The 14,249-nt window shown below is 38.5% G+C and overlaps 1 protein-coding gene across 5 annotated transcripts in view; it reads right to left on the bottom strand.

Annotated features, from left to right (window-relative positions):
• TMTC2 (transmembrane and tetratricopeptide repeat containing 2) overlaps window positions 1–14,249 on the bottom strand; it is an 842,237-nt gene that overhangs the window by 505,405 nt on the left and 322,583 nt on the right. For all 5 annotated transcript variants that reach the window (XR_003791067.1, XR_003791066.1, XR_003791068.1 and 2 more), the window contains one exon: window positions 3,748–3,862. Coding sequence is in view for 2 of the 5 variants with exons in the window: in XM_029204988.1 (XP_029060821.1) it covers window positions 3,748–3,862 (115 nt within the window). In the remaining 3 variants the exon portion in view is untranslated. The remainder of the gene's footprint in view (window positions 1–3,747; window positions 3,863–14,249) is intronic.

Genomic DNA, 14,249 nt, shown 5'->3' with positions numbered 1-14,249 from the left:
ATATAAACATATATATATAAATAAAATTACTAGTGTATATATACTATTCTCAATCTATTCATCAATCTTTTATCCTTTCAGTCATCATTTTCATGTCTTTAGTATTTTTCATTAAGTTCTGGGAAAATATCTATAATTTCTATTTAAATTTCAATCCATCAATTTTACATTGCCTCCACTGTAGTTATAAACTCAGAGATCCTATTAATTGCTTAATCTTTTCTGATGTTATATGGCTCCTCTTTCCAACTATGTATTTTATTTTCACAGATATATTCTGATCAGTTAGGATAGGTTAGATTACACTGCGATAACAGACACATCCTAAATCTCAGTGAATTAAGACAAAATTTACTTTGCATTCATTCATCCTATCCAATGCAGGTGAGAAGGGAAGTTTGTCTCCCTTTGCTTATTTCTGGATCTATTTCCACAATTTCCAAGTCAGAAAAAGGGAAAAGCACTGACTCTTACAATTTGGGCTCAGAAATAACATACATCACGTTCACACACATTCAACGACCCAATAAGACACAGGAAGGTCTTCAACTTGGAAGAAGGCAGAAAAGTGCAGTCCTATTATGTTTCTTGAAGTGGGAAGGCCAAATATATTTGGTGAACAGCATTAATACTTCTACCCCACACAGTGTTCTTGTGAATCACCTTGACAACAGGAATTAGAAATATTCTAATTCTACAGAAAAAGATCTTTCTCCATTACTGAGAATTAAAATGGATCTGTTAGACATTTCTCCAATTTCAAGCCTCTTGAAGGTCCTAATAAGTTAAAGATTTGCCCCTTGATGGGCTCTTCCAAACTAGTCTCTTCTGGCGGAATGATTTTTCCTTTTTCTTTTTGCTTTCGTGATAAGCAGTTTTTTCCTTATTAATAGATTCTTTGTGTCAATTCATTGGGAATTACCCAAGGAAAGGGAAGTTAAATAAGTATGCTTCAAATTATATCTTGAACTATAACATTTCCTAAATTGATGATTTTGTATATTAGGTCAACCATTGATCCAGCTAACCAAGACACAGCCAGGGAGACATCTGCCCTTTCCCTCCCATCGAACTGATCACCAAACCTTGCCAATTTTGTCTCCTAAATATCTTAGGAAAGAACAGAGCTCTTGAAGGAAAAAAATTAAAATCAAACTCAATTTACAACAATTTGGCTGCCTCAAGGGAAATGTTAGATGTAACACTGAATAAGCAAAATCTTGACAGCTAGCCATTTTGATAAGGCTGCATTCAAGGGAAAACCAATAACCTTTTTTATTCTTTTTAGCAAACAAAGTCCTACATGCTCTTGATTAATAAGGAAAGAGGCTGGTGTTCAGTTTGCACAATAGGCATTCAAGAAATTGTTGAATTTGACAGAGCTAAAAAAATAAGTAAAAACATTCATACGGACTGCCACCAAGTTGAATAAGGATATGACCAGGTTGCTGTGGTCATACTCGCAATCAAGATAGGAAGGCGCTGACTGAATGCAACTTAATGAGCAATGCAGACTGTAGAAAGCTAGAGAGAATGTTCTGAAAAATAAATCCTAAAGATTTCCACGTCGCCAATGTATAACAAAAACTTTCCACTGGTTTCTAGCACTATGGTAACTAAGGAAAAGTTACAAGCTATGTATTTAACAAGGACGTTTTTTGTAATGTTCTTGTAACGAGTTTCCAAGTTTCCGTTGGTAGACCTTGAATTTCAGATACTGATTTAATATATAGCAAAATGCCTTGTTGATGAAAGTATCTATTATGATTAAGATAAATTAGTTTCTAGAAACTTGTGCATTCACATTCTAAATGGTTTATTGTAACTAAAAGCACAGTGTTTTTATTCATGAAGAAAAAAAAAATTCTCTTTCCAACACAGCACCTAACCTTCTCACGCAAATTAAAGTATCTTTTAAAAATTGTCCTTCTAGGGCTTCCCTGGTGGTGCAGTGGTTAAGAGTCCGCCTGCCGATGAGGGGACATGGGTTCGTGCCCTGGTCCGGGAAGATCCCACATGCCGCGGAGCGGCTGGGCCTGTGAGCCATGGCCGCTGAGCCTGCGCGTCCGGAGCCTGCGCTCCGCAACGGGAGAGGCCGCAGCAGTGAGAGGCCCGCGTACCGCAGAAAAAAAAAAAAAAAAAAAAAAATCATTCTATTGAAGGTTCCTGCAAACTGGCTACAGTTTATTTTTAAAATATACCAATAGTCTATTGAATGGTGATTTCTCTTTGTAGGTACCTGCTTTAGGAATGCTAAGCATTGATACGGAATGAGGATATTCAACTGAAACCTCACGGTACACTCTTTCCTCTCAAACAGACTTCGAATTTCTTATTTAAAACTTATCAAAAGCCAAGGAGTAAACCACTACGATACAGTTACAGTAATAATCTCAAATTATAAATCCAAGGTAATTTACAAAACTTGCTTTAAATATTGGTTCCTGGGGGACAGGGGTAGGTGAGGGTATGTGATTATAAAAGGAGAATACGAAGGATGCTTGTGGTGATGGAAACAGTCTGTATTTTGACTGAGCGATGGATACACTAACCTATACACGTAATAAAAGTGCATAAAACCAAAAACACACAGACACACACAGGGGTACAACTAAAACTGGGGAAACCCAATAAAACCAGTGGACTGCATCAATATCAAAATACTGGTTTTGATCCTGTATGGTAGTTCTACAAGATATCACCACTGGGGAAACTGGATAAGTGGTACAGGGATCTCTCTGTATTATTTCTTAACTGCATGCAAATCTACAATGATCTCAAAAAAATTTTTTTTTAAATGTTCCTCTACTTTTCTCAAAAAGTCCATGTTTTAAAACCATCCAAATGTGGACCAATTCTCTGCTATTTTTCTTCCCATGTAAGAGTAATCTACATAATTAGAAACTTGCCCCTAGAAGACAAGCTCAGAGCCCATAGTGTGAATGTCACCCAAGGAAGCATTTATGTGGAGATTTAATAGAGTGAAATTCAGGTAACAGCATGTGCGAAGGGGTATACGTACGGCTAACAGAACAAACAATGCTTTTTAAACAACTGTATAAATCATTCGAGTTTCTTAAAAACATCCTCCTTTAATGCATTGACTTTCATTTTATATTCACACAAAAAACAGTTCATCTGCCTTTTGTTTTGCTATTATAGTAATTAGCCTTCAAAATAGTCTTTCTGAAAACAGATGCACTAATGGTCTAAAAACATATTTTTTTAACACATAGCAACAGTGCTAATTATAGGGCCATTTTGAGAATTTGACAGGCCTTAAGTATAATTGTATTTGATAATCCTCTCTACTACCAAGCATAATAAAATGTACCCACATGACCCATTCAATATAATTAATACAAAACCACAAATATTGAGATGCAGTTGACTAACTGACATAATGTTTTGTCTTGGAAACATTTAATTAGACAGTTACTAATTTCAATTTTGCAATTTTCCTTTTGTATTTTATGGCCAATAATTTTTGAAGGAAAGAGAAAAGGGGCCTGAATAATTTTCAGAGTCCTAAAAGTTCATATACCCTATATACTATGCGCATAAACTATAATGAATTAAATAGTCCTGACTGATTTTAACATGGTTAAGCAGCATAATTCACTTTTAGAATATGGAATAAGGTGACATATAAGGGGAATTAGTATAATTGATTTAATTATATTATATTAATTTAATAAGAATAAAGCTACAGTGTTGGTCTTCTCAGGCACAGTAGCAAAAACTAACCTGAGCATGTGGGCAGCATTGAAGACCACATCAAACTCCGTGCTATCCAGTTCAGCCGCTTTTTTTGCCATCTCAGCTGCTTCTATGAGGCGAGCTTCTTCAAGAAGAAATTGACCTGCAAAGCATGAAGTCAAGTGAGCTGAAAATTGGAAAATAATAATCCTGTGAAACAACTAAAGCTGCTATAGAGAAAAACGTAAGAACAGTGGTAAGGGTGATACGAAGCTAAGATTTATGTGCACCGTGCATCTACGTGCTCATTATTTAGTCATATTCTATATACCTTTCCCTTAATTGCAGGGCATTGCAATGTACCTAATCTGGTACATTAACACATTTTTTTTCTTAAAAATCCTCCAAAGACTATTGAAGCAAGAAATAAAATGAACAAATTTAAAGATATACTACAGATATGTAAAAATGTTTTTAAAATGTAAAGCAATATAAAAAAGACTACGGGGGAGATTTTAGTTTTCTGATGGTCAAAGAGTTTGGGGATTAAGGCCCTGTATTAGTTCTGTTGAATCTACAGCTCGGGTGCAATATATTTCAGTAAGTCACCCATCAACTGGTTTAAACACTAGTTGTTTCACCTATATAAGTCACTATAATCATTATGTTGCATCACTAGTATAAAATATAATTATTAGCTATAAACCTCTGAGATCCTAAGATGAGAGTTGCTTTGTAGGAAAAAAAGATATATGACAAATATAACTTGAATTGATTTTAATTATTGGTCCTTTAAAACAGTTTTTGTCTCTGATGCACATTCACAAACAGGGCTACCCATATTAAGATATATTTATTTCTTATATTTAAGTAACACTAAAATTATTGGAAGAACATAGAAAGGTTGGTTTAGCATTAACTTATAGATTGACTAATAAACACGGAAGAATATTAACAAATACAGATTTCTGAGATTACTTTCAGGTCAACTTTGCAAGGTTAGAATTATTGCAGATAGAGCCACACAATTCTTCAAAACTGTATCTCGAGAACTGTTATATGATGCTATCCTAGAATCACACTGTAAAGGCAAAGAAAACAACATAAAAGTTGGGCCCAATTTTAACGCTGTAAACATGCAAACAGAGAGAGCAGGCTGCTTTTTCATAGCTAAGGATTTATTAGCAGCAAAAGTAATGATGTTAAGCCTTGTCTGATACAGATAATCAAATGAAAACCAAATCAAGGGAGGACAGAGATATGCAGAAACCACCCATGCAATTGACAGGCTTATAGAATTGTCTTCTATTTATTATTTCTCTTTGCTTTCAGATTCCTGTTTGCTTAAAGTTCAAGACTTTAACGACATGAAAAATAGTTACAAAAATGATTGCAAGTCCTAGGCATACATGGAAACTGAAAAACTTTAAAAATGGTGGGTCCCTCGCTTAGCATTTATCTACTAAATATTACAAATTGTCTTCTGACCTAAAAGGACCAGTTCTTAAAATACAGGGGAAGTTTTCTGTTTTAAAGATTTATAATAAACCACAGCCACTGCTTGTACTTAACCGTTTCTAAACTTCAATTGGTAAAGAGTGGTGCGTAAAGATAGGCCTAGGATCTTAATCCTACTTTCAGACCGGGAGTTGGAGATGCTTCAGTTCTTTCTACAAAAAGTTTTACATAACTTTCTTAGTTTGTCACCTAACATTTGGCACCTTTCTCATCTCCCAAAACAAATATAATTGTTGGGTCAGAAAATTTTTAAGAAAACAGAGTTGTAAATGGTTATGTTGATAAACAGAAAAACACATTACTTACGAAATTCATGTAGACCCTAACCCTACAGACATGTTGATATGAGACACAATTTAAAGTATATGAGGTTTTAAAAAAGTAAAACAAAAATTAGACAGTCTTTGTCATGCTGAAAAATTAACATCCCCTCACATATATCTTAGTACAGGATACCAGGCTAAACCCATATTTCAGTTAGCTATACTTATTACAGATTAAAAAAAAAAATTAAAACATAATATTAGGACTTCCCTGGTGGCGCAGTGGTTAAGAATCGGCCTGCCAGTGCAGGGGACATGGGTTCCATCCCTGGTCTGGGAAGATCCCACATGCCGTGGAGCAACTGAGCCCGTGCGCCACAACTACTGAGCCTGAGTGCCACAGCTACTGCAGCCACGTGCCTAGAGCTCGTGTCCTGCAACAAGAGAAGACACCGCAATGAGAAGCCCGTGCACTGCAACAAAGAGTAGCCCCCATCTGCCGCAACTAGAGAAAGCCTGTGCGCAGCGACGAAGACCCAATGCAGCCAAAAATAAACAAATAAACAGATTTTTAAAAAAAAACATAATATTAATTGCTATCTGTCCTCAAGGCCTATTTACCTAACTAAATGTATTAATAAATATACTACTTATGTGATATTTAAACAAAGGATAATGTAGGAATTTATCAATTGTTCTTTTTCCTTTCTAGACAGCTATTAATCCTGAAATGTATTCTGTATTAACAGTAGGAAAATGCAACAATTAATGGAATAATGAAGGTTATTGTCTTAAAATTTATTACTCCAGATGGTAGAGGGAAAAAGAGATAATATTAGCTCTGGTAAAAAAGAAAGAAGGAAGGGAATGAAATCTATACTGTCCATACAGAAACAGAGACGGACAGTGACAAGAAGTCTATGTGATGAAGACAATGATACTCAATGGCCTAAGAGGACAGTTGATATGCAATGTCCAGGGCAAAGCCTTCCAAGGTCTATTAATGCCGAACACATCTCTGTGTTCATCAACAACAAAAAAAAGAGTAACATTAACTAATTGTGTAAAATCAAATATACAATTTTTAAAATATTTAGAAACATTTCCTTATGGTTTAGGTAAGCTTTGCCACAGAACGTAGACTTTGTAAGCAGCTTCCAAGATCACAAAACTACACGAAACACATAATTTCTGTATTGCAAATGGTGACAGAAAGAATTCCTATACGATCATTTTCTAACAGGAGGATTCAATCATCGTATTAACATTCAGAAAAACAATAACACAGCATATTAGTAAGGTATTTGCATAATTCCCTGCACTCTGTTCTCGACAGGCCATAGACCTCAATAGTCCAGGGTTAGTGTTTTGCTATGATACAGCCATAAAACATTATGGAATGTGAATCATTTGGTACCTCTTTTTAAAGTGAATTTGAAAATCTGAAACAAAGTTGAAAGTACGTTATTATTATGCCGTTTATATAGTCATCGTTTGTTTGAAAGAGGGCCCGAAATCGATGGAAAATAGAGCAATAAGCATTTCAAATACATAGAAGCAACATAAATAAGGAAACAAAGACATACTAGGTTTCTTCTAAATAATTATCCAAAGAGCCTAAATCGATACGTTGTTGGGGGAATAAGAAACAAACAAACAAAAAGATGACCTTAATTGTTCCTCTTCCACCAGCTTCTTCTATTATTGCTCCCACCAGACCCTGGCTCCAGACTCTGAACTACTTCTGCTTCCCGTAGTGTAACCTGCTGCTCCACATCCCTATTTGTCCTGAACCCTCAGCCTCTAAGGTTTCTCTGCCTTGTCCCACCCCAAGCTCCAGGCCTGTCTTGCCTACCTCTTGGACATCTTTCATTTTTATGCCCTAAAACATTTCCTTCTTGGTGAATCCTTCTTTGACCACTTTCCAATAGTGGTAGAACTGCTTATGATTTAAGTTCACTGTACTATGATCTACCATCTAAACCAGAGTACTTAAAAGAGTGAAAGAGAACGGTATTGTCAACTGTGCAGGAACGAGGGGGAATAAACCAGAATTGTCCCAATACCGCTGCCCCACTTACAGCATATGTGACAGGCTGTTGATCTCAATCCTCTTGTCTTGATCACTACTGGGAAGTGAACTGTTTTACACAATAAGGCACTGAATCAGTTTTAGGAGAAGTGATCAATACTGACAAGTGAGCCAGAGGTGCTCTTCACTGAAGAATATAAAGGTCGACAGTTGCGCCCACTAAGACAGAGCCAGATCCTGAAGTTCTGTGGGTAGGAGCTGCTACTGGGGCTCTGAGATTGAGGGTACCTCAGTCTGAGACACAATGGAGCTAGGACACTGTGAGAAGTGAAAGGTGTTAGAAAAGGAAAGCAAGAACACTTGGGAAGGGCAGGCACTTTGGGGAGTCCATCCACATTGCTGGATTCTGTAAGACCTGAAAGGTTGCCTTTCCCAGTGGTTCCCCAGCTTTACGGCATATCACAATCACCTGGAGGACTTGACGAAACCGAGAGCTAGGTCCCATCCCTAGAATTTCAGATGCGGCAGGTCTGGGGCAGAGCCTGTGATTTGCAATTTTAAGAAGTTTCCAACTAAAGCTGATGCTGCCAGTCGGGTGCCCACAGTTTGAGAACCAGTTGCCTTATGGGAACAAGAAACTAAATGTTTTGCACCATACTCGGGACTCCACGTCTGGGATTGGCTACCAGTTAGACTGAACTTTTCTGGAAATCAACTGCATGTGGCACGCCCTTCCTCATATTACAGGCATGATGACCAGGTTACACATACATGTGTATCTAGAAATACATATGTGTATGAATAAGATATACTCATTACATATGAGTTTACTCTCTCAAACTCGAAATAAGGAGATTTAAGAGTTTTATCCCTCATTTGCAGACTAGATCTCTGAGACATCACTTTTCTTTCAGATATAGTAGACAAACACATTCTTTGTGTTTGATACTTGAGTAGACTTTCAAATAAAGAAACCACAAAAATTTAAGTAAAATACATGTTGTTCTCCGGGGTGTATTGTGCTACCACACTTTATCATTATTTCTTTGGTTTGTAATTTGTCTTACCCAAGTTAATTATTATCATCTTATTTCATTTCTCCAATCAAAGGGAGAAAAAAACAAGATGAGAAACTGTAAAGAAAGAAAGAAAGAAAAAAGACGTTTGAATAGGAAAAAACAGAAGAGGATATAAAAAGAGAAAGCGTTCTCTAGAGGTCCAGATACAAAGAGCGTAAGTCTCCTCACAGGCTAACATGGGAAAAGGGGAAAAGCATTCAACAGTTTTGGATTCAACTGTTTCAGTATTAAAGGGATACCACTTCTTCTCTGGACAATTCTCTAACCGAACAATTTAAATTACTTGGTAGAGTTTTACCAACACATCAATATGACAAGCCTGTGAAGATCAATCTTTCATTAATTCCTGGATTTAAAAAGCTGTCTGAAAGGTAGAAATCCATAAAATTGTAAGCTGGCCTTAAGCCGTAGGCTCAAATACTGCTTAAAAGTTCTGCATATAAACTCCCTAGCTTAGTGGAACTGTCATTTCTTACTAAAATACTATGAAAAATTCACTCTTATGATCAATGCTACTAAATTAAGGAGATAAAGTGATCTGTAATAAGTGTCATAACGATACAATTCTCTTTAATAAAAAATCATTCATATATAGCTTTAAAAATGGTCAAAGGCAAATGAAAATCTTACTTATAAAATAACAGCTAGAACATAATATTTGCGTTAAAATAGCTCCCCTTAGAGAGGACATCAGATTAGCAAAATGTATCCAGAATTGTCTTACTTCTACTGATACCACCCTGTCTCAAACCATCTTCTCCCCCGGGATTACAGCAATAACTTCCTAATGGGTCTCCACACTTCTGCCCTTGGTTCTACAGGGTATTCTCAGCACAGCAGTCAAAGAGATCCTGTCAGATCCCGTCATTCTACAGTTGACCCAGGGAAAGTGAAAGTCATTACACTGGACTACACTGCCTGATATGACCAGCACGGGGCTCTCCCCGCAACCTCTACATCAGTTCTCTGACGTCAACTCCTTTGTCTTCTACTACTCTCCCTCTTGGTTACTTAATTATATTAGCCCCTTGCTGTTCATCTAACACACCAGAGTAACAAAGACCCATGCTCCACAGTCTTTTGCCATTCCCTCTACCTGGAATGCTCTTTCCCCAGATATCACAGTGGCTCACTCTCTTACTTCCTGGCACATGGTGGGGATTTAATAGATACATATTCGATGGCAGGACTGAATTAACTAATCATACTGCTTCATCTTCCAGAGCAAGCTAGGACCTAGTTAGCCCAGGTCACCAGGCACTTGCCTATTCATAGCCTCTCATCTCACAGTGATTTTCAGGGAGGGCTGCAGTGAATGGCCACACATGCTGGGCACTGCACAATTCTCAAGGGTGCCATTCACAATGATGTCTCTATGAATGTGTCTCTTGGACTTGAGCAACATGGTGGCCGTGGCCATGGTTTTAGAGCTTTGAATTTCCCTCGGAATACAACAAGTGATCCAGACATCAATTATACCTTCAAAGATATCTTAATTCCAGAACAGTTCAAACTACCTAAGGTGGCTAAAGTTTATTATATTCCATTGTACTATGGAATCACTTGAATGGTTTGGGAAAAGAAGAAACTGTAGGTTAAAGTATCCAACCCAAGATATGTACATTGTGCCTTGTATAAACAAGATATGGGGGATATGAAGATAAATGCAACATTTATCCTTGGAATAGTTCCCATCTAGCAGAGGAAAGAGGAGATTATGGAGATAGTTTAACTAGTTTAACTATAAAATGGATATAAATTTGAAAAGGGAGGTGTGCAAGGTATCAAGCTAAGTGCATCATTTCTAGATGGAGGTGGATTGTTTGGCTTTGTTCAACTTATAATCAAATTTAAATACACATAAAGGGCACAAGTAAGTGAATTTTTACAAAGTGACTAGGGTCATATAATCAGAAGCCAGATCAGGAAAAAGAACATTACTAGTATCCAGAAGCAATCTATACCTGAGGGCTTTCTCCAAAGATTCCGATGACAGGAACAAGGAAAAAGCCACAGTGGAAGGATCTGGGCGGACTGCTTTTGGTGACGTCTAACGATAACAAGAAGAGTGGGTAAAGTGGAGCTGAGGTGAGCCCTTCATGGGCTGCTTCTATTAGGGGAGGTGAGTAATGCATTCCTGGTAAGACAGCGTGGGTGATAACCCAATGGTCAGGATTTAGACAAGCTGTTGAAAAGAGAGTCTGCTGAAGACAGGCTACTTGTTAATGTGTGCTCATTATGCCTGGGAGAAATAAAATTATGGAGGACAATCTTCTCTCTTGCTTCTCGGAAGGGAAGCTTGCTGAATGTCTGAGTGAGGTATGCTCTCACTTTTCAAACCAATCTCTCTCCCCTGCCCTTCTATGAGTTTTGTTGCTTTATGTTTTTGTGCGTTGGCTGCCTTAGTTGATAAAAGGTCTGGTTTACTGAGACAGACTCAGTGTGATAAATGTGCCACAGTTACTGGCTAAGAAAACAGGTGGGCCGGGGAAACAAGGAAAAGGACGCCCAGTAGATCAATCTGGACTGCTCACTTTGAGGCTGGAAGGCCCTGGATCTGTCCCTAAGATCCAGGGACATGGATGAGGCCAAGAATTTGCCCTGAATTGGACAGGTGGCATGAAAGGTGTCCAGTGCAAAGGAGAGTAGAAGAACAGCAGGCCAGGGCTCTGTGCTCACCTGAAAAGGAGGTCAGGAAGGTTAGCATTGCTTTATTGCATTTATTTCTACCCCGACTCTTTCCAGAAGGGTTATGAAACTGATGGAGTTATGAAGACTGTCAGAGGGGGAATGGGAATTAGCGGGGAGCAAGGAGGAGAAGAGAGGAGACTGGGGAGGAGTTGAAGAGACCAGAGAGAGCGGAGGAGTGGGGGAAGGGGCACGGATGGGGAAACAACCCAATCCCATTATAAGTTTAAGTAATACACAGATTCAATAGAGATCAAGTGTGCTTCATCAAGAATGAGACGTTCATGCTAAGACTTGAAACAATCTGAGTTTCATCACCTAAAGATGAAAAGAAAGACATAACTAAATGAGGGGTACAACCTAATCAAAGACAGAGGTAAGCAGCCTCACTTTGTTCTGGGATACTGTGTAACCTGAGACAAAGCAGCTGTAAGGAAAGAGACGAGGCAGACAGAGGACTCAAATGCAGACACCGAAGTCCCTACAGAAAGGAACATGCCTCTGAGACTAAGTTAAGGCAGGTGGTAATAAGAATGGAGAGAGGTGGTCAAAGAGGTTACATCCTCTTCCTAAGAAGAGCTCAGAGTCTTCTCACTGTGCTCCACACCATCTCTAAGGGCTTTGTGGAGGTATTCACTTACAGATGCATCCACGAAGGCACAGAGGAGTCAATGGCAGAGTACACAAACATACCTTTGGGAACAATTGTTTTAATTAAGCAGAGGCAGAATGCAAACAAGAATCTCCCAAGTGCATTCGGTCACTAAATCAAATAGCTAAGAATGGAAAAACAGTCTCTGTCTCTGTCTCTTTCCTCCCCACCCTGTCTTTCCCTGTTCCCAATTACTTGTAACTTATAATCTTCTTTCTTCTTATAAGCAATTATTCCCTTTCTCTCTGGTCCTGTCTGCACGTTGACAGGTAAGGATTTATTATTTTTCTTAATTCCTAGGTTTTTATTCTGTCTCCTCTTCCCCTAATTTCTGTCCCTTATTTATATATCTTATTCAAAAATTCTTCTATACAATTCATTCATTCCAGGACATTAGTATGGTTTCCACTATAATCTTACAAGAATAAATGGCCATTATTACAATTTACTGAGCATTTATTGCATGCTAGTTATTTTATGAAATTGCAAGTGAATCCTCACAACTTGAGGCAGTAGCAATCATCTCCAGATTAAGAAACTGAGCAGCAGAGAGGCTAGCGGAAGGTGGAACATGCTCAAGGAGATAATCAGCAGTAGGGCTGGGTGTGCCTCCAAAATCTATGATCTGCCGTCCGAAATCCAGTGCATTTTCTGTGCCCTAATCCAAAACTTAATTCAGTTCTCGTCATCTTGCTTTTAGAGTCCTATACAAAATCTTCAAAAGAATGTATGTAACTTGTTGCTATGGTCTGAATGTCTGTGCCTTCCTCCCATTCACATGCTGAAATCCTAACCCCCAAAGTGACGGTATGTGGAAGTGGGGCCTTTGAGAGGTGCTTAGCTCGTGAGGGTGGGACCCTCAGGAATGGGATCAGTGCCCACGTAAAAGAGACCTCGGAGAGCTCCCTTTTCCTTTCCACCACAGGAGAACACAGAGAGAAGATGGCTGTAAATGAGGAAGCGGGCCTCACCAGCACCAAATCGACCTGAGCATGATCTTGGGCCTTTCAGCCTCTAGAACTGTGAGGAATAAATTTCTGTTGTTCGTAAGTCATATAGTTTATGGTATTTTGTTATAGCGGCCCTAGTGGACTAAGACAAGAACTTAACTGTACCTTTTTCTTAGCAAAACAAGATTTGGTCACAAATGGTTTAAACAAGGTAGATTCTATTCCCATGCAAAAAATGGAAGCAGAGATAAGAAAAGGAAAGAGTAAAACCAACTGAAAGCCAGTCTATCCTCCCTTAGTCATTCTTTTATTGAACAAAATGTTGACTGACCACCTTCTTTGTGTGAGGTATTGTGTTCAGTGCTGGAGAAGGGCCACCTGGTTATTTTCAAGATTCTCTGGTTTTGAGCCTCAGGTTCCTCACTTTTTAAACAAGGATAACCTCACTGTGTTATCAGAAGGAATAAACAAGGCAGCATGAATAAAACTGCCCAGGGTGGGGGTTGGTGCCTTGCCTCCTGTCTTTTCACTCCCCTCTACTTAAGCTCCTTCCCTCCATCTGCCCCTGTCAGGCTCTTTCCCTGTCTTGATGACCTCAAGCTGCCCTTCCTTCCTGAGGCTTTCAAGTACATGATTATGAGAGCTCCGTGGGTTTCTCCACCAGCAGTCCTCCAAAATCTCAGCATTCTGGATCTGTGTCACATTTGAAGACCCACCAGGCTCATATTTCCTAAGAGTGAAACTGTGAAAGCACCAGGCAAACCATAAAGATATCACGGCCTGGAGATCAGACAAGGTTCAAATCCTTGCTCTTCCAAGTTACTATGCATAAGGGCCTTCGATATGTCACTTACACTCTTGATACCTTAAATCTTGCATCTGTAAAACAGGGATAATGTTACCTTGATCTAACAGGGTTAGATTCCTGGAGTGACAAACTGTGCATAAAAGCACCCAGCACTGGGTCAGAAATGTAACTGTTTGACACTGAGATTCCATAATAAGAGTACTAGCATTAATGGATACATATGTGCCTGGCATGACACTAAGCACTTTCCTTTATGTAAATTCTGAAAACTCTGGAGTCAGGCCATGCCATATTACTTGAATTGATTTAATCATTCTAGTACTGTGAAGCATCTTATAATCCTTGTATATTTTATAACAATAGTATTCATTTCTTTTTTGAAATAAAATAAATATAATAAAATGGTGGGTGCTATGGTCTAAATCTTAACTCCCAAGGTGAGGGTATTAGTAGGTAGGGCCTTTGGATGGTGATTAGGTCACGAGGGCTCTGAGATTTGTGTTCTCATAAAAGAGGCCTCAGAGAGCTCCCTCATTTCTTCCACCATGCAAGTATGCAAG

Source organism: Monodon monoceros, unplaced genomic scaffold (genome assembly GCF_005190385.1).
Source record: "Monodon monoceros isolate NGI ecotype Baffin Bay Population unplaced genomic scaffold, NGI_Narwhal_1 Super_Scaffold_6, whole genome shotgun sequence".
NCBI classification, from domain to species: Eukaryota; Metazoa; Chordata; class Mammalia; order Artiodactyla; family Monodontidae; genus Monodon; species Monodon monoceros.
This window is presented reverse-complemented; position numbering and strand designations above follow the sequence as displayed.